Source organism: Fundulus heteroclitus, chromosome 21 (genome assembly GCF_011125445.2).
Source record: "Fundulus heteroclitus isolate FHET01 chromosome 21, MU-UCD_Fhet_4.1, whole genome shotgun sequence".
Taxonomy (NCBI): Eukaryota; Metazoa; Chordata; class Actinopteri; order Cyprinodontiformes; family Fundulidae; genus Fundulus; species Fundulus heteroclitus.
The window spans coordinates 16,024,274-16,052,236 of NC_046381.1; the positions used below are offsets into that span (position 1 = coordinate 16,024,274).

At 39.2% G+C, this 27,963-nt stretch overlaps 1 protein-coding gene across 3 annotated transcripts in view; it reads left to right on the forward strand.

Annotated features, from left to right (window-relative positions):
- Positions 1-27,963, forward strand: part of c21h8orf34 (chromosome 21 C8orf34 homolog) — a 104,931-nt gene that overhangs the window by 21,077 nt on the left and 55,891 nt on the right. For all 3 annotated transcript variants that reach the window (XM_036125456.1, XM_036125455.1, XM_036125454.1), the window contains exons 2-7: positions 6,462-6,606; positions 9,165-9,296; positions 13,143-13,262; positions 17,254-17,282; positions 18,380-18,543; positions 27,475-27,647. In XM_036125456.1, coding sequence (XP_035981349.1) covers positions 6,462-6,606; positions 9,165-9,296; positions 13,143-13,262; positions 17,254-17,282; positions 18,380-18,543; positions 27,475-27,647 — 763 coding nt within the window. The remainder of the gene's footprint in view (positions 1-6,461; positions 6,607-9,164; positions 9,297-13,142; positions 13,263-17,253; positions 17,283-18,379; positions 18,544-27,474; positions 27,648-27,963) is intronic.

Genomic DNA, 27,963 nt, shown 5'->3' on the forward strand with positions numbered 1-27,963 from the left:
TAGCCAAGATGCTTCAACATCAAATTAGCAACTGTGATTATTTTGTCTTTGATTTAAAATAGTAAAACTCATGTCTATCGCACAGTGGCATGATGTTGCCTCTGCTATTATGAATAATTAATTAGCACTAACAGCAGCAACGACAAATATTCTCTATGAAGGTTGTACGTTTGTCTTTTTAGGATAGAATCATAAAATGACCACAAAAGTCTCATCACTGTCTCGCTACCTTTTTTTTTTTTGACATTGCACTTACATTACACCATGTTTATTATGAAGTCTTCTTGGCAATGTCCGGGTTAATTTGTCTACGACGAGGTGCAGTACAGAGATTGTGTGTGATTAGTTTGGACATGAATGTTCATTTGGTTCCTAATTCCCATCATGACTTTGATCAGTTTCTAATTGGCGTGCAGAGAAAGAGGGGGTTCTCCTCCCTCGGCGCCTGTCGCTGTGACTCCCTGTGTGATTTCTTTTTTCCTGCACTCTGAAAATGTTCTTTGATTCAGCGTTTACTTATTAGACAAAATTATTAATTTTAATGAGCAGGTCAACTTTAGTGTTGCAACAAAAATATTCAAAGCTCTTCGATTTTATTTTTAGATATTTTTTTATTTTTTATTTTTGCACGTTGCTTAATACTTCAATGTATTTTATTGAGATTTTATGTTAAAGATCAACACAAAGTATCGCATGAATCTGAAGCGGAAACAAAAGGAAACACTGTTTTCAATCTTTTCTCAGTTACCCCTAAATACAGTCTATTGCATCCCTTTACTCTTTATAGAAGTAAATAGTCTTCCTGTGTGTAGTGTAACCCTGGTATAAATATAGATCTTTTGTAGAGGTCTGGAGAGTTTGCTAGTGAGCAAACGGAATCACAGAGACAAAGGAACACAGCAGACAGATCACGGATGGCGTTGTGGAGATGTTTGAAGCAGGGTTAAGTTATAAAACAACAAGGTTTTTGCACGCAGCAGAGATCTACAGCTCCGGTGGGAGAATGTGTTGATTGGATAAATGTCTGTCGCGCACTGCACAGATCTGCCCTTTGTAGAGGAGGTGCAATAAAAATTATATTGTTGAAAGAAAGCCCTTGAGAATTACTGTTAAAACCTTGCTATAAGCTTTAATGTAGGGGACACAGTAAAAATGTGGAGGAAGGTGCTCTGGTCAGATGGGACAAAAACTGAACTTTTAGCCTACATCAGGGGTGGTCAATTACATTTTATTAGGGGTCATATGAAAAACAAAAGTCAGTTTTTGCAGGGCGAAGCTAACAATAACTTGAACTTATTTTTCCTAATACAAAAAGACAAGTTGATCTATGAAGCCCTTTTCAGTAACAAGACGATTCAAAGTGCTGTACATGAACAAAAAACACACAAAAAAACAGAGGAAAGAAAAAACAGAGGAAAGAAAAACATTACAGAGGCAAGCACATAGCATTGGAATAGTAGCATCAGGTCAGATACAGTATAGGACAAGTTGGACAAACGTCAACATTAACAATTAAAGGCAACTCTAAACAAATCGGTTTTTAACGTTGATTGAAAGGAACTCAATGTTTCAGCACTTTTACAGTCTTCTGGAAGTTTTTTTTAGATAGGTGGAGCATAAAAACTAAATGCTGCTTCTCCATGTTTGGTTCTGGTTCCGGGTATGCAAAGTAGACTGGAGCCAGAATAACTGAGTGGTCTGGAGGGTTGATACACTTACAGCAACCCAGTGATGTATTTAGGTGCTAAGCCATTCAAGGATTTATAGACAAACAGAAGTATTTTAAAGTCAATTCTCTGAGCTACAGGGAGCCAGAGTAAGGACTTTAGAACTGGGGTTATGTGCTCTACTTTCTTAGTCTTAGTGAGGACGCGGCCAGCAACATTCTGGGTCAACTAGTTGTCTGATCAACTTTTGAGGCAGACCTGTAAAAACAACGTTGCAGTAATCGATTCAACTACAAATAACGCATGGATTTGTTTTCCAATATCCTGCTGAGACAGTAGTCCTTTAATCCTGGATTAAAGTTTCTGTGATAGAAATTTGACTTTGTAATTGTGTTTAGATGCTTTGGGAGGTTCTGGTCTGAGTCCATTTAATTTCCTGCTTCTCTAAATATACATTTACCTCCACGAAGTGATCACTTCTCAGTTGTTGTCCCTTTCATTGTCTGCATGGCTGCCAGTTCCTCCCTGGTTTTACAGTTTTGAGTTATCCCATGTAAAGAAATTAGTAGTTGGACCATGTCATAAACATGACAGGTCTAAAGCTGTAAAAAAATGGACTGCCATATTCTTCAGATAAACTTCAGATTTCTACCATCCTCATCACAGTGTAATTGGGGAGCGTCTCTGTAAGCCTGAAATGCATTTTCCTTTGGGAATATTACTGCTGCAGAAACCACTAAACATTTTTTTGCTGGTTTTGCAGCCTTGCTAGCAAGGCATCCGACTCCCTTGTGCGCTCTTCATCAGACAAGTTCTTGTTTTTCTCATTGTGTTTGGTCACATAGTGCTGATATACATTGTAATCTTTGTACACAGCGACTTGTGTAACACAAACCAAGGCAAAGGTAAGGCAGGTTTATTTATATAGCACTTTACAGTAACAAGATGACTCAAAGTAAGCTTCATCACCTATTGTTTCTATACATTAACAAACATACAGTAAGCATAAAGTCACAGTATTTAATTGTTTCTAATAAGAAATAAACTAAGAAGATCCCAAGAAGATGCCTTTGCCTTTTATTTCTGAAAAGTAATATATATAATATATAGACAGACAGACGTTTTGGTTTACAATGTGGAAAAATGTACTCGTGGTTAAACATTCTGATTTACAAGCACAACATATATATGTCTGGAATTTCTGTCCATACTTGTGTTGTTGAAAACAAGGCATTTGATTTCATCTTTTCTTTTCTTGGCATAAGCTCTAAGTTTTTGAGGTTTGGCTGACTTGCATGAATTGTAGCTGTGCATGCAGACATGTGCGTGCCTCTGTCCTTAATAAAAAACGTTTCAAAATAATATGTATGTATGTATGTATGTATGGAGTGTGTATTATTACTTTCTTTTTTTATTTTCTTATTTACAAATAACCCAACATGGCTATGTTGAAAAGATCCCAACAAAAGCAATGCAGGAAAGCGACAACGTTTTTGAAGTACAACGTTGGACACGAATCGACAAAATAAAGGTTGTTATTATTGTAGTCAGGCCATCTTTGGGTTTCAGTATAAATGCAGGCTATCTACAGATCAGCAGATGTTTTGCTGTTCTGTGTTTTGTGTGGACTCACTTTTACTGTCTCTTTACATCCTGCCAAATTCCATGTGAAATTGAAAAGAAAATCTATGAAAAAGTAAATTCAGTCTAAAGCTGTGACTTTCTGGCCCTCTGTTTTTGTTTTTTCATCTCCTGATCTCTGTTTTTTCTTTTGTATTTGCACCCAAGGTGGCCTCCTTTCAAAATTCCTCCAGTAAGTTGGGTGACTAGATGTTAGTATTGTCTCCTCTCTCACTGTCCACATTTTAATGGAGTTAAAGAATTACTGTACATATGATTTGTCAAAAAATTAAAAAATCTATTGTCTAATGATTGCAAACAAACCAGAAAGGCTCTCATCACAGACGCGTGTCAGCTTTCAATCAGTGATCAATGGTCAAACACATAGCTGCTAAGTTCACGTGTTATTCATTTTTATTTAAATTTTTTATTAAAACAAGAGGTAAAAAGACAAAAAAAACCCTTCCTCCAACCGCTTCCCCAATAGTTCTCTTGCTTCTCTTGCAAAGTGGCCACCTCGGTCAAAAGCAGGCCAACTGTGTGCCGTTACGCAAGGAAATGGATAAATGACAAGAAAAATTCAGCTAACAGGACTGTGAAACAGCTTACACCTGGATGAACCCAGAGGATGGATATTTTGTGTTTTTGGTGGGGTTTGTCAGAGAAAGTTTGTAATTTCATCTGGAAGGAAATAAAGCGTGAAGCGACAGTAAAACTGAGTCTCACAAGAAATGTGCAGCAACAGATTGTCCTGCATTGGCATTCAGTTTCAATTTAGAAACAATTCCATCACATCACCTAAGACGGAAAAAAACAAATGCTATACAGCGTAGAATTCAGCATCTGCGTTCCACCCGTGTTTAATTTGATTCTGACCTGTCCTTGATGACAACTAATGTTTTCTTTGCAAGCATTAAATAACGTTAAAAAAAACTCCTGTCTGATAATGGTTTGACTTTTCAGAATTAGACTCAGTCACACTATTTCAGTTTGTGGGATTGAAGGACCAGATCAAGCACAGATGTCCGGTCACAGAGAAGTGCCGTCTCCCTGTCTGGCTCACGGGCCTGACGCGTCACAGAAAGCTAACTGGACATTACCCCAAGAGCAACATGGAGTTCATTATAGTGATGGCAGCATCATGCTGTAGGGATGTTTATGTTTGGTTGGATCAGGGAAGCCGATCAGTGGGCAAACCTGCAAGAACAAAAATTGGATGTAAATGGACTGAATTTACATAGCTATAGCTACCACTCAAAGTGTGTCACACTACACTAGTGGTTTTCAAACTTGTTTCTGTTGCGCCTCCATTTAAAGAATGAAAAGATGTCAGGTCCACCTATCCCAACAACCTTCTACAAAAAGCGGAACAAAAATGTACCTTACATTCTTATCTCTCATTGCTGTGAAGCTGTTGATCTGCGGATTACCCAGAATTCCTTTTAGACAGTTAAATACATTTTATAACAATAACGGTTTCTAACCACTGGTATTTTTTTCAATGTTTCCACATTTCAAAAACGATATAACCTTAACTATATTATGAATTATTTTTGTGTGTCACATCCCTGGAGACAAAACAAAGGATGAAACAAAACTGTTCTCTGCCTGCGGACACAGAACGTTCTCTCTCTGGAAAGACGGCATGTGTTACTTTTAGCTAGCCATGAACCTCATCATCAGTAACATACAGAGACCTGAAAATATGGTGAAAATGATATTAGGACAGTGATATCAAAGACAAAACATAGTTTCATAAAGTTGTTTTTTTTTTCCAGGAGTTTATTAATATTTATCTGGAGATATTCATAGCTACGTTACATCAATGCAAGGAAGCTGTTGTTCTGAGGGATTACCCAGAATCCCTTGCGGCTTGTCCTACTGACAAGTAGCAAGATGCACGACGGTAGGCATCTTGAGTTTACGTGCCGTGCCCAGGGGCATATCAACAAGACACAGGAGGGAGCTGGAATCAAACCCACAACTTTCCAATTTTACAAAACGTGAGCTTTCCCGCTGAGGCACAGATGGGGGTGGAGGTTTCACCCTCCAGCAAGATAACAATGCTAAAAATCCAGGCAGAGGTATAAAGGAATGGCTTTGAGCTATAACCGAACGGCCCAGTCAAAGTCCAGAACTAAGTCCATTCGAGGATCTGCGGCAAGTCATTTGTTGTTTACAGCAACTCTTCATCCAACCTGGCTGAGCTTCAGGTATGTCTGATGTGCAAAGCAGCCGGAAACGTATCCCCAAAAGACTTGCCAGCTGCGTTAGCAGAGAAAGGTGGCTCTATAAAGTGTTGACTCAGGGAGCTGAACGCAAGTGCATGCCAAAAATAAAAATCCAGTGTTTTCCTTCCACTTCCCAATTATACACCATTATGTGATGGTCTGTCACACGTAACACATGTCTGAGGTTGTAGTGTGAAATACTGTGATAAACCTTAGGGGGCTTGAATACTTTTGCAAGGCACTATTAATGTGATCGCAAGTGATGTTACAGTTTTTTTTAGCGCTGACTACAGAAAGTTGGCTCGGTGTGGAAAACTAAAACAGTAACGGCAAACAAAGACTGTGCTTGTTTCTTTGAGTACATTTGCACACAGATGGTATCAACACCCACTTTGACCTCCAGCGATAGGGATCCCTGTGAGCAGCTAAAGATGTACAGACTCTCTTTCAATACTAACAACTAAATACATAAATAAAATATACATATATTAGCTGTGTTATGTTACTTTGACAACCTTTTTCTTTTCATAAAAAAAGGAGGTTTTACAATATTTAACCGTTCCAGCAGAATCCGTGTAACAGATGGTGAAGAAAAACAAAACATGGCCTCAGAGAACCAGTGATTACCCCGATGGTGCCATTTTTTTTTTTTTTTTTTGTTTATTTGTGTGCCGTTAGGTCTAAACATGTGAGTTTGCCGCTATTTAATTGGTACAAAAGGGAATACTGTTTGCCTTGACTTTTTGATTTTAATGACCTTGACACGGAGCGCTATAAATTAGCAAATCTTCTCCAAAAAGGAAGCCTTTCAGCAACTCCTCATAGAAAGGTTGGCAGCAGATAACTGCTGAGATGCTGGATTGTGTTTGTCTCATTCTCCGCTGGCCCACGAGCTTCTTTCTCGTGTGCAGCTTTCATCTGATGTTTCTCTCCGTTCCTGTAGGAGTTGATGACCAAACTGATTACCGAGACTCCAGACCATCCAATCCCGTTTCTTATTGCCCACCTGCAGACCAAGCAAGACAGCCCAGGCAAGCTGCACAGAGCTTTCTCTGGATCAGCTGCTCTGTGGGCGCAGAGCTCCCCAGGTCGGTGACACAGACATATGAAAGCACGCATGCATACACATGGCTTATGCTGTGTTCCCTTTACCTCCGTAGTGGGAACTTGCATGTGGGAATGATGGCACTACTGATTACACCAAGTTGGAAATCCAGTGGGATTTGCTTGCTGATCTGCTCAGTCACAGTTGCTGCTAAGAGTGCATATCTCAGCATTTACCCTTTATAGAAATATGTTTACTTACAGAGCCCATACAGTACTTTGATGGGTTTTTCCAGCTTAGAACAAGGAATCACTTCCTTCTGCATTTAAACTGTTTTCATGCATGTTTCTTTAAAACTATGTTAAATTTTAGGACTCATCTTCGCAATAGCTGTTTAAACATTAATTTATTGTATTCATTTTGACTTGACTCTGGTTACCAAAAGCTTTTTTTGTGTGAAAATAAATTCATTATGAAAATATGATGTGAATAAATAATTTTGGTCTTCAGTGGAAAACATCCTTTCTGATGGAGCATCGTTTGATGAGATTGGCTTTTGCAAATTTCTTAATTTTTCACCACTGCAATGGAACAAAACTGCAATGTCAGAAAAAGACACATTGATTTAATTTGGTTGTTGTGTTTTTTATAAATACAGTTGTGTGAAAAAGTGTTTGCTCCCTTCTTGATTTCTTATGATTTTGCATATTTCTCACATTAAGTATTTTAGAACATCAAACTAATTTAAATCCTGTTTAAAGACAACACAAAAAACGATTAAGACTTTGGAGTGGCCTAGTCAAAGTCCTGACCTGAATCCTGTTGAGATGCTGTGGCATGACCTTAAAGGTATATTGCCAAATTATATCCATAAAAAAGACCAAAAACTGTTTGATCGTGAATAATAAAATAATATATACACTAAGCGTCCACCCTTACAGTGTTTTGATGGTCCTTTTTAAGGAAGACCAACCATTATTAATTTTCACACCACTGTAATACCTGGAAAGCCCCCCATGTATATGTGACTTCAGTCACGTATACATTTTAACCAAAAATACCTCTTACCTTCCAGCTGCAAAACAGGATTTCAGAGAAACTTGGCTTGAGTGACTTGCAAAGTGTTTGAATCTGACCCAAAACAGTCTGTGGTGAAACAGAAAGTGGCTTTGCATGCTTGCTCCACATTCAAGCTTTTAGAGTTAGAAGGATTTTTTTCCAAGGGGAGAAATATTGAAACTTGAAACAGAGTGGGATCATTCCAAGGAGATCAGAGGTTACTGATACAACCAACTTTTCTTAAAAAACACCAATATTCTAAAAACCTTCACTAATGGAAATTTGGTGTGCATAATGCAGAAAGTGAAAAGCGATAATTGAAACCATTCCATATAGATTAAGGTTACTGAACAACTCTGTCTCCATTACCTTTTTTTGTGAAAGACTGACCCAGAAAAGTCCATAACTGTGAAGTGGAAGGAAAATAATATTTTTTCCCACTTTTTTTATACATATAAAACTCGGAGAAATGGGGCTCCTCAACGCTTTGTGGAAGCATCTGTTGCTGCAATTCTTTAAGAGTTTTGTCTCCAGCAGCTATCCACATCTTGAGACTATATTAGAAAACAGCTCAGTCAGATCAGATGGAGAGAATGTGTGAAGATCAGTTTAAAGGATTTCAACAGATTCCTAACTGGATTCAGTTTCAAGACTGGACTCCAAAGGGTTTTCCGTCATGATTGTCCTGCTGAAGAAAATCCGTCCCACAGCAGGATGCTACCACCACCATGTCATATTTTGAAGGTGATTTATTCAGAATGATGTGCAAATAGTATTGAACCACACAGTATTTTGCACATAAGAAGCTCATATAGTCTCATCTAGCCATGTAGGAGGACTTAAACTATACTGGTTTTCTTTCATTGTTTTTTTTCCTGCCAATCTGTCATGAATGACAGATTGTTGGGATGCACAGCTAATAGCTGATCCTTTAACAGATTATTCCACCTGTGGATGCCCCACATCTTCTCCAGAGTTAACGCGGGCCTCTTTGCGGATCTTGTTTTATTTTTTTATGATTGCTCTCATTGACCGACCTGTCCCATTTGGTGGACAATCTTTCGTGGTAGGTTTGCATCTGTGCAGTACACCTTCAGGTGTAGATGTTTTATATCCTTACCCTGCTTTAGAATTATCCATCAACACTAACCCCGACATCTCTGCTGTCTTCCTTGGTCCAGATGGCCTTCACAGGACCTCTGGATTTATACTGAGATTAAAATACACGCAGGGGGATGCTACTGATTAATTAGCTAACTACTTTAGGCAATGGGTTTGGTTGGATTCTATTAAGGAATGTCAGAGAAAATTTGGCTGAACACAGATGGATGCCACGCTTTTTTTAGACTCTTTCCTGAACAACGTTCCTCATTTTCCTCCCAATTCCACCAAATTACATTGAAGATTGTGTTTGTAACATGATGTTGATTAAAAAGTCCAATGGGTTTGGTGCTATAGGTACTCCATTTGCCAGAGCTATCCACTGTTTATCTATGGATACATATTGTCCTGAAGACACATTGTCACTTTCTTCCCTCACAGAAAACAAAATCACTCGGAGAGAATACAGCAACTTCGAGAAGCCATGGCAGATTACTCCGAAGAAGCCTAAAAAATCAAAGAGCGACCTGGCGGTATCAAGCATCTCCCCGCCTTCACCAGAATCCAAGTCCTGTAAGTGTAACTCCAGTCATCATCAAAGGTTAACTTTCGCCATTGTTGTACGGGTGCTTTCCGCAGACATGCTCCCTGTGCTGTGGATTATGAAGCTGCACGGCTTTAAAACATGTTGTATCGCTTGTTTCCCAATTACGTGCTCCATAGACTTTCATCTTCGTTTTAATTTTATTTAATTATGTCTAATTAAAGTTAGTCACAGTGCCCTCCTTGCACCCTCCCGGAGCCCTGCAGATGAGTTCATTATACAGCGCCCCCTTATACATTTCCAGCCCTCCCCGCTGCTACACACTGAAGTGAATTATTCACAAGCTCGTGGCATACTCGCAGAGTAAGATGTAGAAACTTGGGCACTGTTTCGTCTTTCTAGCTAGTTTGGAAATAAATGACCGTAGCTGTGACTTTCGAATGAAGCATAAGGCTGGAGGCAGCAGGGGCGGGTCAAACGGTGGAGGCAGCAGAGCCACACACCGCCTCAATAATTTAACACCGTGCTCCGTCACTGCCAGACCAAGTCTATTTTAGGCTGTGGTTGGAGGAAATGAATGTGGAGATCGGAGGAGCGCGTGCAGTCAGCAAATTGACAAGGATTGCACATCAAGGTGCATTTGTAAGTGCGGAGCATCACAACAAGCATGCTCAGTAAGAACAATATTAAAGCTACAAGTGAGATAACATTAAATATGCATGCACAGGTGTTTGTGCATGCAGAGCTCATTACTTTTTTTCAAAGTATGAAAACAGGGTTCCTACACGGCCGGGGAAAGTCTGAGACACAATATCAGTGTTTTCCAAGTTTTCATAAGTATGGGAAAAGAAGAGTATAGAAAACAGTGCTATTGCCAGACTTTATTATTCATTCCAGGGCCAGCCAATGCTAAATGTTGAGGCCTTAATTCATCAATTCCTTTCACGTGTCCTTACTTCCTTTCCTTCCTTCTTTCCTTTCTTGGATCCTGCCTCTCTTCCTTTTTTCCTGGCATTGATGTCCAAACATTTTGTCACGTGAGCCAAAACCACAAAGGCAAAAATACTTTCAGCCCCCCTAAACTCCCCCCCCCCCCACCTTCCTACCTACCTACCTACTGAATAAAAGCTTGCACTCTGTAAAATAATCTACCTTTAATTAATTGTGAACTCCCAGTGTTTTCCTTTTGAAAATTAACACAAAGAGCTGAGAAGCGGGAAGTTGAGTCTGGAAAGGTTTTCAATATTTACATGATAAATGTGTAGGGACCCTGGAGAGAGGATGGTTGAGTAATAAAGAGTAAACCAACTACAATGCAGCAGCACCAAATGGGTGTTTGTCTCACGTGCTCGCTAGTCTGATGTAAGCTATTAAGAGACTGCGCTACCCTTTGTTTCTGCAGTATGACACATAGGCGAGCACAGCAAAGATCAGCCCATTTTCCCTCAGAGCTAATGAAATTCTTTTCTCCGGACCGCATTTGGCAGAAGCATTTACTCTGTGCTTACAGTTATTTTAATGCCAAACAGCTTAGTCAGGATAAACAAGAGCTGAGGACAGCAGACTGTTGCAGGGCTGCTATCAGATATACACCATGGAGTAAATTTGTGCCTTCAGGCAAAGAGCTGTTGCTTAGTTTTGGCAGTTTTTATTTACACACTGATTAAACTAATTCAAACATTCTTTAGATTTGGATCAAAGGTTATTAGAATATCAGAATACATTTCTGTTGCGTCTTAAACGATTAAATTTTAATGTTGATTTGAACAAAGCGGTGTGTGACCATGAGAACTGGAAGAAATCTGAAAGACTGTCGCTGTCTAACTTTATTAATAGTGTGTGTAAAGAACAGCCTATAAATGCCGAGTAAAAGCTGTGAGTTCAGGATCTCATCATAGTATGTTGGTCATTTCCTAATTTGTTTTGTGAATCAAAGATGGTAACGGCACCTGTCAGCTGGCCTCAAACCAGAAAGTGAGGTCTTTTCTGCTAGTGCCCCATTTCACGTACTCCTGCTATCACAGTTGGCAAACTGGGATTTTACAGATAGTTTTATTCAGCGTCTTGCAAAAGTATGTATGGTGGAAAACTAACACAACATTTCACCCTGAAAACTATGGAGCTAAAACGGTGACAGCTTGCAGCAACATTAAAAAGAGATTCAGCATTGAAAAATTAGACATTGAAAAGTCAAACATTGTTAGGATTTAAAAACTTATGATGATATTCTCATTTTATGCTGCAGCTTTTTTCAGTGAGAGATATTTTCATTGTTACTGCAGAGTTGCTTCAGCTAACGATGTCGCTACATATTGGCACTGTTTTGCCGTCGGGGGCGGGGCTAAATTGAAGGCCCCTTCATGGGCCCTACGTTTTTCCAATACTAATCATCTACCTGCATTGAACTTGTGGAAACATCCGGGCAAGTACCGCTGCTCGACCACAAGAAAGGGTATTATTTTCATTAATACTATCTTCATTAGCTTATACAGCTAATGATTGTAGTGAAATGGAGCAGCAGGTAGATGATGAGGAGTACCGGGAAAAATGGAAATCCCTTGAAGGGGTCTTCAATTTAGCCCCGCCCCGGACGCCAAAACAGTGCCAGCTTGTAGTAATATTGTAGCTGATGGAACTCTGCAGTGACAATGAAAACATCTGTCATTGAAAAAAAAAAAAAGCTGCAGCATAAAATGAGAATATCGTCATAAGTTTTTACTTTCTAACAATGTTTGACTTTTCTATGTCTAAATTTTCAATGCAAAATCTCTTTTTCGGTGTCATTGCAAGTGATTTTTCAACGTTTCATTTTTCAATGTTTGATTTCACGATGCCAAATCTCTTTTCAATGTTGCAACAAGCTGTCACTGTTTTAGCTCTATAGAAAACACCATCCCCAGGTTGAGGCAAGGTGGTGGCAGCATCATGCGGTGTGCTTGCTTTTCTTGAGCAGGAACGGGAAGTCTTTAAAGAGTTGATGGGAAGATAAAAAAGCTAAATATAGGACAAACCTTTCCAGTATATGGCCAAAGAGAGAGAGACAAAGCCAAGCGGCCTGTGGTGGTTTTGAAAGAACTACAGAGATTTATCGCATGTTACCTTGTACCAATAATGCCCACTTTTAAAGATGGCATCATGTTGTGGAGATGATTTTGTTCAGGCGTCTGTGGCCATTTTTTCAGCTGAGTAAAACTTGTTCAGAGCCGTAAATGTTACACAACCTTTTGTGAATTGACCACATGACCACTTAATTTAATTTTTTTCAGATTGATATACTACACATAATTTGTTGTCATTGATAAACAATTACCATTTTATTTCGATGTTTAGGTTTTTAAATGATGAAAAATTGACAAAAAGAAGATGGATTCACTTTGTTTTATGGTATGTTGATGTTTCAATGAACCCTAACCCTAAGGACGAGTAAAATAGATCTAAAAGTTATCACTGGCACTTTTTAACATTCAGTTGTGGAAATGAAGCGCAATTATTCAATGAAAAACTTAGTTATATCTATAAGGTCCAAAGAGCCACTTGCGGTCCCGGAGCCACAGGTTCAGACCCCTGCTTTAGTTCAGCAGGAACAGAGAAGTTGTGCACAGCGGATAGGAAGGGTTTAGCAATTCTACGTTAGATACACAGAGGCATAAAAAAGTACATCCTTTGTACATCCTTTGTTGGTTTATCACATGAAATGCCAAGAAAACACACTGATGTTTGTGGTTGTACCAAATCAAAATGTATGAAGTTCTAGGAGGGTTATTAGTTTTTTAAAGCATTTTAGTTTGAGCATTTTTGTTATTCTTTGAGGGTAAAATGAGAGCTTTCACTCACGCAGGAAGTCGTTCTGTTTGTCCTATGTTTGTGACGTCCAGTGCCACGATCAGTCGAGTACCCGTCCTGGGACTGGAGGGAGAGCCGTGACTTTGATGAGCTCAGCCACATCCTGCAGGAGAGCAAAAAGCTCGGCAAAGCCCTGGAGAGCCTGTCACGAAGTGAGTGACTGCACATCAGCAGATTGCATGCGTACGTCGTGCTGAGCTCAGTGTTATACCTCAGTTTGTAAATCATTTATTATTTTTACATCCGTCTGTATGAATATAGGCGATGGCACCATTAGAGATTTATATAGACTACATGTGGAAAATACTCATTGTGAAAATCCTTTAATGTAAATTTCCAATTTCAAGCAGAAGCTGACTGATCCGGGGATTTTTACGCGAGTGAAGACGAAAACAGTTTGTTGCAATTGATTGTTACAGTTTTTTAACACTCAGGTAATATGTCTGGATTAGAAACGCACATTAGGATATCAGTCAAAACGCTTAGTGAAGGTAAAATCCCTCTTAGTAGTTAATCAATAAGCCCGGATCATCCTGTGAGGTATAAAAGGAGAGGTGACGGCAGTATGGAGGAACTTAGACTGCTCTCTCACACTGAAAAAACCATGGAGGCTGCAGTGGGACAGCAAAGCATGAGGAAAAACCACATACTGTTTGCAGAATTTTATATTTTACGTTTTGTGTTTCGCTTAACATAAAATAACATTAACCTATTATATTTACTTATAAATGTATATTTCTAAGTAAGTAAACTTATATTTACTTAGTGCCCTAATTATTTCTAGCATAGGTTCGACAAGGAGTCAGAAACGCTTCCCTGTGAGATTTTCATCCAGTGTCGTGGAAGCGTCACACAGTGGCTGCAGATTACTGTGCTGCACGTGTTTCATCCAAATGTCAAGGCTGAAATCAGAATTCATTGGACCAAGCAGCGTTTTTTATTTCTCGGTCCGGGAACTAACGCAATTTCATTGCAACGCTTGCAACAGTGGGCAATGATGAATAAACTTCTTATGTTATCTTTCCCGGTCTGTTGTTGTCCCGTTTTGATGAGCATGTGTGAATTGTGGACTATCCTTCCTGCTCTCCGCTGACGGGAGGTGGTACTCAGTATGGTCTTCTGCTGTTGTAGCCCGTATGCTTTAGGGTTAATTATATTGTGCGTTCAGAGAAAATATTCTGCATACGTTGTTTATAATCAGTAGCTCTTCGAGCTACTTTTGCCTCTGTATCACTTTGCTCTCAGGATATTTTCTGTATTTCAGAACATTCTTTGTAAACCTGAGAGATGATCCCAGGAGATCAGCAATTTCTGAAAAAACTGCTTCTCTGGCACCAATATTGATGCCACATTTGGACTTGCTTAAATCCCATTTCATCATATATGCCTAATATTAAGTTGCTGTCATGTGACTGGCTCATTTACAATTTTGTTAACAAGCCATTGAACAGGTCTACATGAAAAAAGTGGCTGTTACAGGTATATGACTCAATATGAGGTTATTATTTAGGATAACCTGTAAATTGCACAATGTTTAAACAAACTCCGTAAATCTTTAAATTATTAAAATATCTTACTTCTGCAATTTATTACAATCTTCCTATAAAAAAACAGTTGTTTTTACTATTAAAACTGTTTGTTTTGTAAATGTCTCTTACAGTCACTGCTCAAAAATTCACATTTTGATTCCACACCATATGTTTCACAATTGTTTCATTTTGTACATGGCAGGGCGAACCACTATTCTCCTTTATCTATATTATTTGCAGTGCTGCTGTACAGTAATTACCTTTCTGGACCTTTCTCATGCACCTTTTCCTCCTTTTGGCATCTTCTTTTGATTATAAGAGCCGATGTGACACGTGAGTTTCTCCACTGTGAGATCAATGAAGTCTATCTTATCTTATCTGACTATTCAAGTATTTATGTGTTCATATATCTGTCTCTGTTATGTGAGCTGAGCTCCATGATCCTGAGCTCAGAAAATACATTTTCCACACTGTTTTTTTGTTTGTTTGCAGTAATGCTTTGACCTTCTGACATCTGTTCATTTTATAATTCCTGAGTAAGCATGGCTCAATGGGATTCAAGAAAGTTTATTGAGCTCTCCAAAGCCCAGTTTTTGAAAGAATCAGAAAATACTTGTCAAGAGGTATGACAGCAACCATTTCTAATAATTAATTTCTGTTTTGAAAGGAAATATAAGGTCTCAGGCAATCAATAAATAAATAAATGTAGCACAAGAACGCAGCTGAAATATTAGTAATGAAGTATAATGTTTTTTGTGTGTCCTGTCTGGCAACGTGGCAATAAGAATTGTTGTCTTAATGCCAATGAGAGACAAACAGATTTTACTTTGACAAGTGGAGCCTTACTGCTTTCACCATAATGCTCCGCTTGATTTATGTATGGAAGAAGCTTTATTAGATTTTACGCTGGTACTATATCATGTTCAATGGACACTGAAACGGGAAGATTGAAGAGAGAAAAAAAAGGAGAGAAACAGATGAGACAAAATGCCAAAAGGGAGAAAAGGTGAAAGCAAAAGAGAGGAAAGGGAGAGAGCAATATAACATCCTCTGAGTCTGCTTCTACACATGCAGAGAAAGATATAAAAAGAACAGCAAGTCCAACCGATAAAGTATTACAGATACAAACAACCAACACCCTCATACCATCACTGAGGAATATACAGTATTAATTAATACAACATGTATAAAGTGACAGCTAAAGATAATAACAGGGGTTTCTCTGTATAGAAGTGAATCTGTCAGTACCTGTATCCATGCACCTGTAGGTGTTTGTGGGAGTGTACTTGTGTATGTAAGGTTTATCCATAAGAAAAATGCTCAATGGAAGTTGTGAGGAGCCAAAGACCCGCCCCCACAGCACTGAGGCAGACGCCAGGGGAACCAGATTCCCGAAAGGACCCCTGAGCAATGGAGTCCAAGAAGGACCAACACAGGGAACGCTGCCTCTCCAATCCCAGGGAAGAGCAGAGAGGAGCCCCAGGAACCCCCCCAACAGCCACAACAGTGAAGCCCCCGGGAGCCATGGGGACGAGCCCGTGGGCTCCGCCGGCAGCCAGCTACGCCGGAGCAGATCCAGCCATGGGCCCCAGGGGCCCGAAGCCCAGGGGCGCCCTCACCCAGTAGGGCCCCAACAAAGCCACAGGGGCCCAGTATAATGTGTTTTACCTAAACATGGCAACAATAACTTTTGCCCAATCCATGTTTTTTCTGAAGTATTATCATTAAATGCTATGAATATTTGCCCCCCTTGACAAATTTCTTATTACTGCTATTTCCTGTCTGTACTATGCTCCATTTCTTCTATCAATCATTACACTCTGTTTTAAATTAATTCAAAATGTCTTAGATATTTTATGTTAACCTTTACAGAGCGATAGATCTTAATGACATTGTTTTCGATCTGTTCTCAAATTTCTTCAATCACTGTGTGATGTGTTGCTTTTTTTGACATTAGCCTACTTCACATTGTCAGAAAGGTTCTATTTAAATTATTTCTTCATTCTTCAGTTCGGGTAGTAAACGGGTCTGGGTGCCTCTTGTGAAACTGAACTAACTTTTAAAACAAAATGGGGTTTAATCACATCCAAGTTATGATTTATGATTGAAGTCATCATTCATAATTCATGATCTGTTTAAAATGGGAAAGGCAGGAGAACATGTCATTTATCTAAGTCGGTTGTTGAGCTTCACAAGTCAGGAAGTGGCTTCAGGAAAACAGCTGCTCCCCTTACATTGCCCATATCTACATTCAGAGCAATTATTGAAAAGTTAAAGACTTCTGGAACTGGGAAAAGCAAAGCTGGGCGAGAAGCCAGGCAGTTGGAAGGATGGTAGAAAGTAAACCTCACAGCTCTGTATTACAGATGGCATCATGGGGTAACATCAGTTTATAGTTTTCTCCAGACAGTACCTTTGAATAATAAAGGATTCATTAGCTTTAAACCACTGTAGAACTGAAATTTCTAATTACCCATAACTGTAAATCCTCAGGAAAAAGCTAAAAAAATTGTGGAGCATCTGATCCCACAAGCTGCTTTGTAGGAATAAGCAGATTTTTAACTGCTGTGTTGCGTACCTGAGGTATTAACCTATCATGTTATTTTCTTTGCAGGCATTGCCATCTCGGATGAGCTTGACCAGGTATGCAGACATTACACAGCTAAATATTATCAGGATTCCTTATGTGAAATAAAACATATAATAATTATTATAATAATAATAATGATAAATATCATAAAGTAGTTATCAGAGTACCAGAGCTGCTTTTTTTTTTGCATGTTCAATTGTTTTTTCATGGTAGAGTTAAGCCCAAAGTTATTCACAGCCCAAGCAGACCTGCATATAAATTCACCTTTTAATTTCATCCACATGTTTCTTCTGACCTGAAGCCATATAAACGTTTTGGACTAGCCAGCTACAGTCCCAACTAGAATCTGATAATCTGCAGAGGGGGCTAAAGATTAGGGTGATGGCGAGGAGGCCATGCAAACTCAAACTCTTAATTAAAGATAAATCTTCAGAATACCAGTTCAAAGATTCAAATGACTGGTGAGCATTTGGAGGATGGATCTGATTATTGAAATGCTATTTGCCATAAATCACCGAGAAAACTATAAAGAAATGGGACATGATTTTTGACATTGTCATTATAAAGTAAACATTTATTTTTGTAATAAGTACTCCCTTTACATCATTTCTGTTGTCTTTTAAGAGATGCATTTCTCATTATAAATAAACTTATTGGTTGAAAGAAAATAATTAGAAAAATCTAAATGTGCCTGGGGCATGAATCATTTTGGGCCCATCTGTAAATGGAAGTAATATCAAAGTAATCATGTCCAACATTTGTGCTGCTGTGTCGTTCTGACCCAGAAAACTTTCCCCCAGCCCCGTCTTTGTCCAATTCTCTCCCAACACAATAGTCCAGCAGCAGCAGCAGCCGCCGCCGCCCAGCCTGAGTGGCTCTTTTTTGGAAACGATGGCTTGTGATGAGAAAACGCTGCATATATGTTAAATGGGACACTACATTTCCAGCATGTTTTGGGTTTTTATGGAAAATTTTGAATTCTTAGGCAGAGATGGTTTGCATTTTATATTGAGCTAGAAGTAAATGTTTCTGGCTGTCTTTGTGACAGGAATCCGACCGCGCGTTGCTTCTTAAAACTGAGCTGTTGTGAGGATCTCTGCTTTCTTTAACTGTTGCTAGCAGTTCAATGCGTGCCTGTTGCTTTTTTCAGCACTTTCTGGGCTACAACTCAGTTCTGCGCCCCCGGGTGGTGGGCGAGTGGGTCGGTCGTGCAGATGACGACGCGGACCCGCTGGCTGCCGAGATGCTGCAACCTCCTGTCCCTCGGGCTAAAACCGAAGTGTGCTGGAGCGGCGAGAACAGCCCCGCTCGGAGGTTAGTGACCTGGTCTGTGTGGAGAGGAAAAAGAAGTTGATGGCTTTACAGAGTTCAGTGAGCTGATAGTAATTCGAATACGAGGAGGTAAAGCGATGACTGTGTCAGCCTGAGGAATGCCCATCTGGATGGCTCTGATAATCCCATTTCAAAGGGCCCAATCCAACATGCTTGCCATGATACTGCCTCAACCCAATTTCAAATTAAAGCTAACCTCATTTCTCTGCCCTCAATGCCAAAGGAATTTTGTGCCTGGTGTTTAACACGTGTCCTCTCCTTCACGGCATATCTGAGTCTTCTGTTGAACTTCTTCAGAGCTTCTTTTTTTTTTTTTTTTTTTTTTTAATTCAATTAATTTACATGGTGACAATAACACAAAATGTCATGTTAAGGCATTTTACAATACAAACAGGTTCAATGTGTGTCCTGTTATATAGTGCTGTTCAAAAGTCCTTGATTGGTTCAGTTTTTGCTCTATTTCAATCTTATATTTCAGATCATCAACGTTATCATATTTTTAATTAAACCCCACCTTACTAAAAACAGGTTTCTGATTTCATTTATTAAGGGAAATATCTACCCAATGTTACCCTACAGTCACATAACAGAGTTTTTAAGTCATCACAGCCTGTTTAGGGCCTTGGCACAGTGTCTGCCTCAAAGGTAATTTGACCATTGTAACACATGGTGACAATAAAAGATTCTTGATTCCTAAGTTTGGACTTTTACCAGGCAGCTGCAAAACTTTCTTTTCTTTAGCCCTTCCAAGATGGAGTTACTGGTGCTTTAGGCAGTTATTCTGCTGCAGACCCCATATGTGTTTGAGCTTAAGAGTAACTAATAGCGGGACATTCTTCAAGACTTTTAGGTAGAGAAAAAAAAAGTATGGTTCCATTATTTGCAGCAAATCATCCACATCCTGAAGCGACACAACAGTCCCAGATCATCAAAATATCACAACCATTTTTCACTGTTGGCGTAATGCTGTTTTTTTTTTTTTTTTGGAATGCCATTAGCCTTATGAATGATGTAATGGGATGCAAACCCTCCAGAAAATGCCACTTTTGTCAGTCAACAGAATATTTTCCCAAAAGTCTTTGCGATCATCAAGATTATGTTCTTGTTAAACCTGAATGCTGCCTTTTTGTATTGTCTGGTCATCAGGGGTCTTAATCATGAATGCTGATGTTAAATTATGCCTATATAGTACTCCAGATGTTGTTGGTCCTTTTGTGGCCTCCTGGATGGGAAGACCACTCTGAGAAATGTTGGTAGGCTGTCAACTCTTAGGAAGGTTCCCAACTGTCAATGTTTTTGTTTTTGTTTTTTTGGATACTGGCTCCCACTGCGGTTCACTGGAGTCCCAAAGCCTTAGAAATGGTTTTGTTATCCTTTCCAGATAGATAGATGTCACTGAATCTGTTTCCCATCTGTTCTTAAATTTCCTTAGATGGAGGCATGATGTAATGCTTTTTGAGATCTTTTCACCTACTTTATGTTGTCAGAGAGTTTTAAGTGACTTCTTGATCCTACAAGTCTGGCAGTGATCAAGCCTGGGAGTGCAGTTGACATCCGCTTTTACAAGGGATGACATTTATTTTTTCACATAGGGCCCGGTGGATATGCACCTAGCGACTGAAGTACATCATTAAAGTTCAACAAACATTAACACCAACCAACAACATCTTAAGATGGGTCAATTCAGCTAATAGTTCTTGACTTTCCAGCAATCCCCCATTCTCAGGAAAAACGTGGCTGAACCAGACTTTTGTATAAACGCCCATTACCAGTGATCCACTTGGGTAAAGGGGATAGGACACAATTACACATTGAAGTCCTGAGCCATGCACTGCAAAAACAGAACTAAAAATAAGTTAGATTTTCTTGAAATGAGTGTGTTTGCTCTTGATTTGAGCAGGTAAACAACACGATCTGCCAATGGAATGAGTATTTTGACTCCTTAAATAAGATAATTAGATATTCTGCCCTCTAAATAAGATGATGGAGATGGATTGTTCTTATTTTAAGTGCAAAAATCTTATTCCATTGGCAAATCATATTATTTATCAGCTCAAATCAAGAAAAAATGCACTCATTTCAAGAAAATTTGACTTATTTTTTCTTTAGTTTTTGCAGTGTGAGTACTTTCTATAGGAAAAAGAGTAGAAAATGTCAATGACAGCAGTAGCTTAATCAATGTCCCATCAATAAAATGATACAGATAAACAAAGAAACACTGAGGTAGGAGTATTGTCTCTTACTCTGTGCTATTTATGTCTGGGAAACTCTTCAGGTGTAAAATATCTTTACTTTTTAGAAATTAATTAACTTCTCCATTCTTGTACTTTTTGACCCGTGTTTGTTTCCCTAATCTCTTCTATAAACAAGCCCTGTCGAGAAGGTTCTCAAAGGGACTAAGGTCAAGTCCTAAATGACCCTTTATAAACATATATGTAAATATATTATTGCTGTGGTCCTGGATTGGCATTTGTTACTTTAGTTCTGATCACAGCGGCTGATGTTCAGGAGAAGTGCTCAAGGATCAATCTTAATTTGGTTTCTAGTATTTTTGTATGACTCTCATGCAGCTACTCTTTATGTCACACATGGTTACGTGACTAATTAAAACAGGGGAAGATGTGTAAACCATACATCATGCACAGGCCTCAGCTGACTGACACAGTTAATCCCATTATGATACTGTATGGGAGGATTTAGGGACAAATCAGTTGGTTTAACTGGGACATGGAGAGTGTGGCCTCACTTACATGCTCTGTTGGAAGGAACTGACCAGTGGGGACAGCTCGTCAGATATTGATGGTGCTTTTCTGTGTGTGAATGCAAAGTACATGTGCTTAGGAACGTGTTTTTTTTTTCTTCACAAACTAAGTCAGATATTTTGAGATCTGAAATGCCTGGGGTCAAAGCTTGAATCTGAAATGTAGAATCCTCTGGATTTAAATTAGAGAAGCTAAAAATGACCTCCCCGATCAAGGTTCTCAAATCTCCTTCGTTTTTCATTCAGAAAGCTTGTGGGTTGAACAGGTGTCCTCACAACTGATCCGAGACTCGCTGTCCTGCGTGGTTTAGGAGGCTTCCCTGCTGACACCCCCCTGATATACATGAGTGGGTGATTAGCAGGTTGCTGCAGCGCTTCATGGCAGGCTGAGGATGGGCTCAAGGCCCACATGAAGGACTGTGGGCCCTGAGGACCCAGATTGAGAATGACTGTGATAGAAGCAAACATCGCCAACTCAGCAAAAACTTAATGAAGATTCAAATTGTAATTTTACCATTAGCTGTTATTTTACTCATCAGTGTGTAATTGCCACACTAACTCTTCTCAGTTGTCTTTTGGTTTTCTTTAAATTTATCTGTGATTTCTCTGAATATTTACACGTAAACGTTGCTCTAACAGATACCAGCATTTTGGTTTCAAGGTTCATTTTATAACTAAGGTACTGTCTCTGTAATTTAATGTATACCTGTAAATTGACTAATATTAGCCTATTTTCCTGCTTGGTTTGTTGTCTTCAGCGTTAATTTTCTCTGTCTGGGGAAAAAAAAAAACCCTACCCTAAAGTTCAAGCAGATGAAACATCTGTGGATAATGAGTTGTACAGAATCCAGCTAACCAATTTAATTAGCCCAACTACCGCACAGTGAATATGACAAAATACAGCATCAGTCATCTTTGACCCTTTTCTATTAGCTGTAAATAGAAGTCATTAAATAGAGATTAGGATCTAATGAATACTCTCACGGCGCTGTGATCCACAACCCTCATCCACAGACAGCGATATAGCGATTCATTTTGTATGAGGCAGAAACCTGTCTTAGTATTTTTTAATAGTAAAGATGACTTTTAAAGTTAAACAGGCAAATTTTTAGGATGATATTGAATGTATAGAAATACTGATTCTTGTTTTTTTAAGTAAAAACAGAAATGTAAACGTAATGTGCGTGTTGTTTTGCAGCACAAGATCAATTCTGTGCAAAATGGTGCATTTTCACAGCCGCAGTCTCTCAGGGTGACAATCTTTAGCCGTGGAATTAAAAATTAACCAGGTGTGAGAAACGGCACCAAAGACTTCTAGTATAAATATTGGAACATTATAAACAGACTGTCGTGAATGATGAAGCGGAGGGCTCATATGGAGAGAAGAGGGGGTGTATGTGTGAAAATAAAGTCAGTATTTGAGGCCCCGCCCACGCAGAGAAGAGATTAGTTGTATACACGAAAGTATTTTGTCTTTTAGGCTGCGTGTCCACATGGATGTAGCTTTTTAGGAGACTATAAATGATTATTTTTGAAAACGCAAAAATAAAAGAAATAAGCACTTGAAATATATCAGTCTGTGTGTAATGAAGGAATATAAAAATTACTAAAAAAGGCAACTTTTTCATGATATTCTAATTATATGATCAGCACCTGTAACGATGGTGACATAGCTTTGCCTCACATTGTAACCCGCATGCGCCATGACTCTTACAAATAGCAACAAAGATGGCCCCGTTCTGTTAGGACTGGGCGATAAATCCATTTAATCGATTAATTCGAATTTACAATTTTTTAAGATTTCATTTTTGAAAAATCTGAATTTTATACAGCTTGTATTTAGTTGCACTTATAGACATACAAGTAAGTTTTTAAAATAATGCCTTTATTTCTAATTGTGAAACAAAAAGGAGGGGAAAAAAACTCGATTAATTGGATTTGGTATAATAAATTCTGAGATTTTATTTTAAGCCATATCGCCTAGCCCCACATCCAGTGTTGCTTTCATACTGAGGCAAATATTGGCTTTAGTTATGGCTGATAGTAGCATCCTCAGACTCTTCCTTTGTAATGAGCCTGCTCTACACGGCGGGTGCCTGCCAACCCACATGAAGTTGAACATGTATAAATATTTGTTGTCGTGTTTACTTCACACGAGTGGTCTGCGAATGCCTGGTATTTTTTCACGTTTCTGTGGCAGCGTCACGGCACCAGTGTACCTGGGATACCCACCACAGCGTTTTAGTGGTGCTGCGCCCTCCTGTGTGGAAGGAAATTTTTTTCCTAATTCAGTGTTTGTCGTCATGTTGATGAGGCCTGTGACAAACAGATAAAGCAAGGCAAGGCAAGGCAAATTTATTTGTATAGCACAATTCAGTACAGAAACAATGCAAAGTGCTTTACATGATTAAAATATAGGAAAATAAAGCAGAATAAAAGCAAGTAGGAATAAAATGTAGAAACATAATAACTTTTGATTTCTCCTCTATTGGTCCAAAGATTATTACTTCAGTTTTGTTTTTATTCAATTGAAGAAAATTATGGCACATCCAGGCATTGATTTCTTCTAGGCATTATCAGTACCTGAACTGGTTCATAGTCACCTGGTAACATGGTGATGTAAAGCTATGTGTCGTCTGCATAGTTATGGTAGCTGATGTTGTTGTTTTTTATGATCTGAGCTAGAGGGAGCATGTAGATATTGAAGAGGAGGGGACCCAGGATGGACCCTTGGGGAACCCCGCATGTGATTTTTGTCATTTTTGATGTAAAGTTACCTACTGATACAAAAGATTCCCTGTCCTTTAAGTAGGATTTAAACCAGTGGAGAGCTGTACCAGAGAGGCCGACCCAGTTCTCCAGGCGTTCTAACAGGATGGAGTGATCGACAGTATCAAATGCTGGACTGAGGTCCAATAGAACCAGCACGGTGGTTCTTCCACAGTCTGTATTTATATGGAAGTCATTAAACACCTTGATAAGGGCGGTCTCTGTACTGTGGTGAGCACGGAAACCAGACTGGAAAACATCAAAGCGGCTGGTCATAGTTAAGAAGGTGTTTAATTGTTGAAACACAGCAGGTAGTATTTATACTGGAGAGCTCGACTACTAGAATGCAAGACTGAGGAGTTGATGAGCAGATGAGAGTCAGCTGGGGAGTGTGGAAAGCTCAGAGACTCAAGGTACTGGGTAAACCACGGGACACGAGAAACTATCACCAACAAAAACACGTTAAACATGAGCAGAATGCAAACCTAGGAACACACACAAACTCAAAATATTACTGCTTGTCACGTTGTGATGTTTAACACAATAAACACAAGCAACCTGGGAACCAACAGCACAAAGAACCTCAAAACTTAAAAACCTCCGACTGAGATGTATTTGGAAACCCAAGAGTGACAACTCTGGAAATAAAGTAAAACACAAAACCAAAGCCCCCCCCACTCCGAAAATCCTGACACAGACCTCTTTAAAGCACCACAACACACACAAGTATGAGGCTAAACATGGGAAATGACAGGCTGATTTATTTTTTTAAAACTTGAACAACAATAACAAAAATAGCTCACATGCATTGCTATTCTTCTTTTTGTCTTTTTGGATACATCTGTTCTGAGAGAACTTCAGACTGTTCTGTTTATTATATATATTTGTAGGTTGGTGGGATGGGATTTAGAAACTTGTGTGCCGTAATGGGCAAACTAAGTGCAACTTTGCCTTCCCCCCTCTTAAATTAGAAATTATTAAAAAAAGCATTTTATCAGGGTGGCCTTTGCCCCCGTTGCATCCCTTATCCCAGTGGAGGTGCCACTTTTTTCTCCTGTTTTAACTAAAGAGAACAGCATTATGCATTCAGCACATGAAACCTTCAGCTTCACTTCTAGTTTGAAAGTTTTGTTTGTTGTCAGAGGTGCATGAATGCACCACTTGTGCAATCATCTCATCTTATCTTCCCTCCACATACCATTTATAAGGAGGTGCTCTCCACCTGGGTGACACCTGAATTTAGTCACACTTTATCTCTGGTAAGCAAAGACTGCAGCCACCTCTATCTGCACCCAGTCGAGGCAAAAGCAGCATTTTGTGTTTCATTAGCAAATGAAACACAAAATGCCACCGTTTCAGGAATAAGCCTGATACGGTGGCTTGCAAAAGTATTCACACCCCTTGAACGTTTACAACCACAACCTTAAATATACTTCTCATGTGAAAGACCAACACAAAGTAGTATACCATTTTGAAGTAGTAAAGTTATACATGACTTATTTTACAAATAAAAAACTAAAAGGCGCGGCATAGAAAAGTATCCAACCCCCTTTTCTTTGATTGCCTTCAGAAGTTGCCTGGTGATAGCTAATAACTAAATATAGGCCGCATGTGTGCGGTTCAATCTTAGTACAAATACAGCTGCTCTGTGATTGCTTCAGAGGTTGGTTTAGAGAACATTAGGGAGCAAACAGCATCGTCCAAGTCCAAGGAACACACCAGACAGGTCAGGGATTACGTTGTGATGAAGTGTAAAGCAGTCTTAGGCTATACAAAGATTTCACAAGCCTTTAACATTTCACGGAGCACTGCTCAATCCATCATCCGAAAATGAAAAGAGCACTGATCAGAGATGCTGGTGAAGATTCTCAGTCATCCAGGTCAGGTCATTCCAAAAAAGTTAAACAAAATTGGACTTTTTTCCAAAGTTTGAAGACATTTCGCTTCCCATCCAGAAAACTTTCTCAATTCAAATGTCTGGAGTCGTGTGGAGTTCCAGACTTTATATTATTGCCCAACAAATGCCTTGTTATGGCTTAGATAACATGCAAACTGAACCGAAACAGGTCCACCCCTTAGTAATGGGGAGTCGTTGGGGTCGTTGTTGGCCTGGCTTACAGGAGAAATGTTTTGATCACCTGTATGGAGGTGAGGTTGAGGTGATAATTGGAAGGAATCAACCCTATTGCTGTGTTGTAAGTTTTTGAGAGTTGAAACCTAAGTCCTTCCTTCACGCTCCTTTCAAACCAAAAACTGGACCACCAAAAAGTCCAGTTTTTGGAACTGATCAGAGATGCAGCCAAGAGGCCCATGGTGATTCTGGATAAACTGCAGAGATCCACTGCTCAGGTGGGGAACTCTGTACACAGGACAGCTATTAGTTGTGCACAAATGTGGACTTTATGGAAGAGTGGCAAGAACAAAGCCAATGTTAAAGGAAAACCATAAGAAGTAACATTAGCAGTTTGCCAGAAGCCATGTTGGGGACACAGGAAACATGTGGAAGAAGGTGCTTTGGTCAAACAAAACCTAAATTGAACTTCTTGGCCAAAATGAATAATTTTGCTCAATATCCTTCTGAGTTTATTTGTAAAAAAAAAAAAAAAAGAGAAAGAAAGAAACCATGTATAATTATCTTTGTACTTAACAATTACGTACCACTTTGTATTGATCTTTCACGTAAGGTTCCAATAAAATATATTTTTTATTTGTGGTAATGTGACAATATGAGGAAAAGTTCAAGAGGTATGAATACTTTTTCAAGCCACTGTAGATTACAGATGCAGAGAATTATGCTGGGAAAACACTATAGCATGGTTGTCAAACTCAATTCTATATTGGGACACTTTGGCATCATGAAGTCATTAAAAGGGCCAGTTGCACCTTTATAGATAATGCTTTTGATTTCATAATTTCATTCCAGTTCACATAAAAATGTAAAAACCTTCACAATAACATACAAGTAGCACCCTTAAGCCCATTTAAACAGTTTATCTGGAAAAGAAGTTGATATTGGGGTGAGTTAAACTTTAAACTATCGTCATTCTGCATCATTTTTTCTATTTTTTTTTTACATTTCTGGGTTGTTTTAATATGTTGTGAGAAAACAGGCATTTAGTGGCAGGATTCTGTTACTACACAGTTAAAAAAAATCAACATTCACTACAGGAGGCACAGTTTCAGCCAATGTATACACTTTAAAAGGATATATGCCTCTACTTTATGACATATATGCCTTTTTGACTCTTGAGGGCCGGATACATTGCCTGATTTGGCCCACGGGCCTTGAGTTTGACACATGTGCGCTATAGCATCACAAAACAACAAATTCAACTTTTAATTATTTCCAAGATAATTTGCCCTGATTTTGTTTCTTTTCCTAGCTTGAAGATGGAGACAAAAAGCAAAGGGCTAAAGGAGCAGCAGCAGCATCATAAGAAGCTCCTGGCAGCCATGTTGTTCCAGGACTCCTTTGACTCGGTCAACAGTCCTGCTTCCTCCGTCGTAGAAGAAGAGCTCGAGATCGAGGACGAGGACGATGCCATGGAGCTTCTGGGTAATGTCTCAACCCTGCACTACTAACTAACATGGCCACAGATTTAAGCTGATATCTCACACACCGACACTGTGAATACCTATGTGAAAATAGGAGCTTTGGGCAGTTTGATGATCTGGAGTAAACACAATGCCGGGGTGGAAAGACATGAGCAGTGACCTTAGTGTCACAGTCTTTCAGCGCTTTACGCTGTAGTTGAATGCTGAATGTCTTTATGTGTTCTGATTCTTTGAGTTTGAGTTGACATTTTTTTTCTGTTACTTGCTCTCATAGTTAGTGATGTCTTTACAGACCATTCCTAAGTGCCGCTGATTAG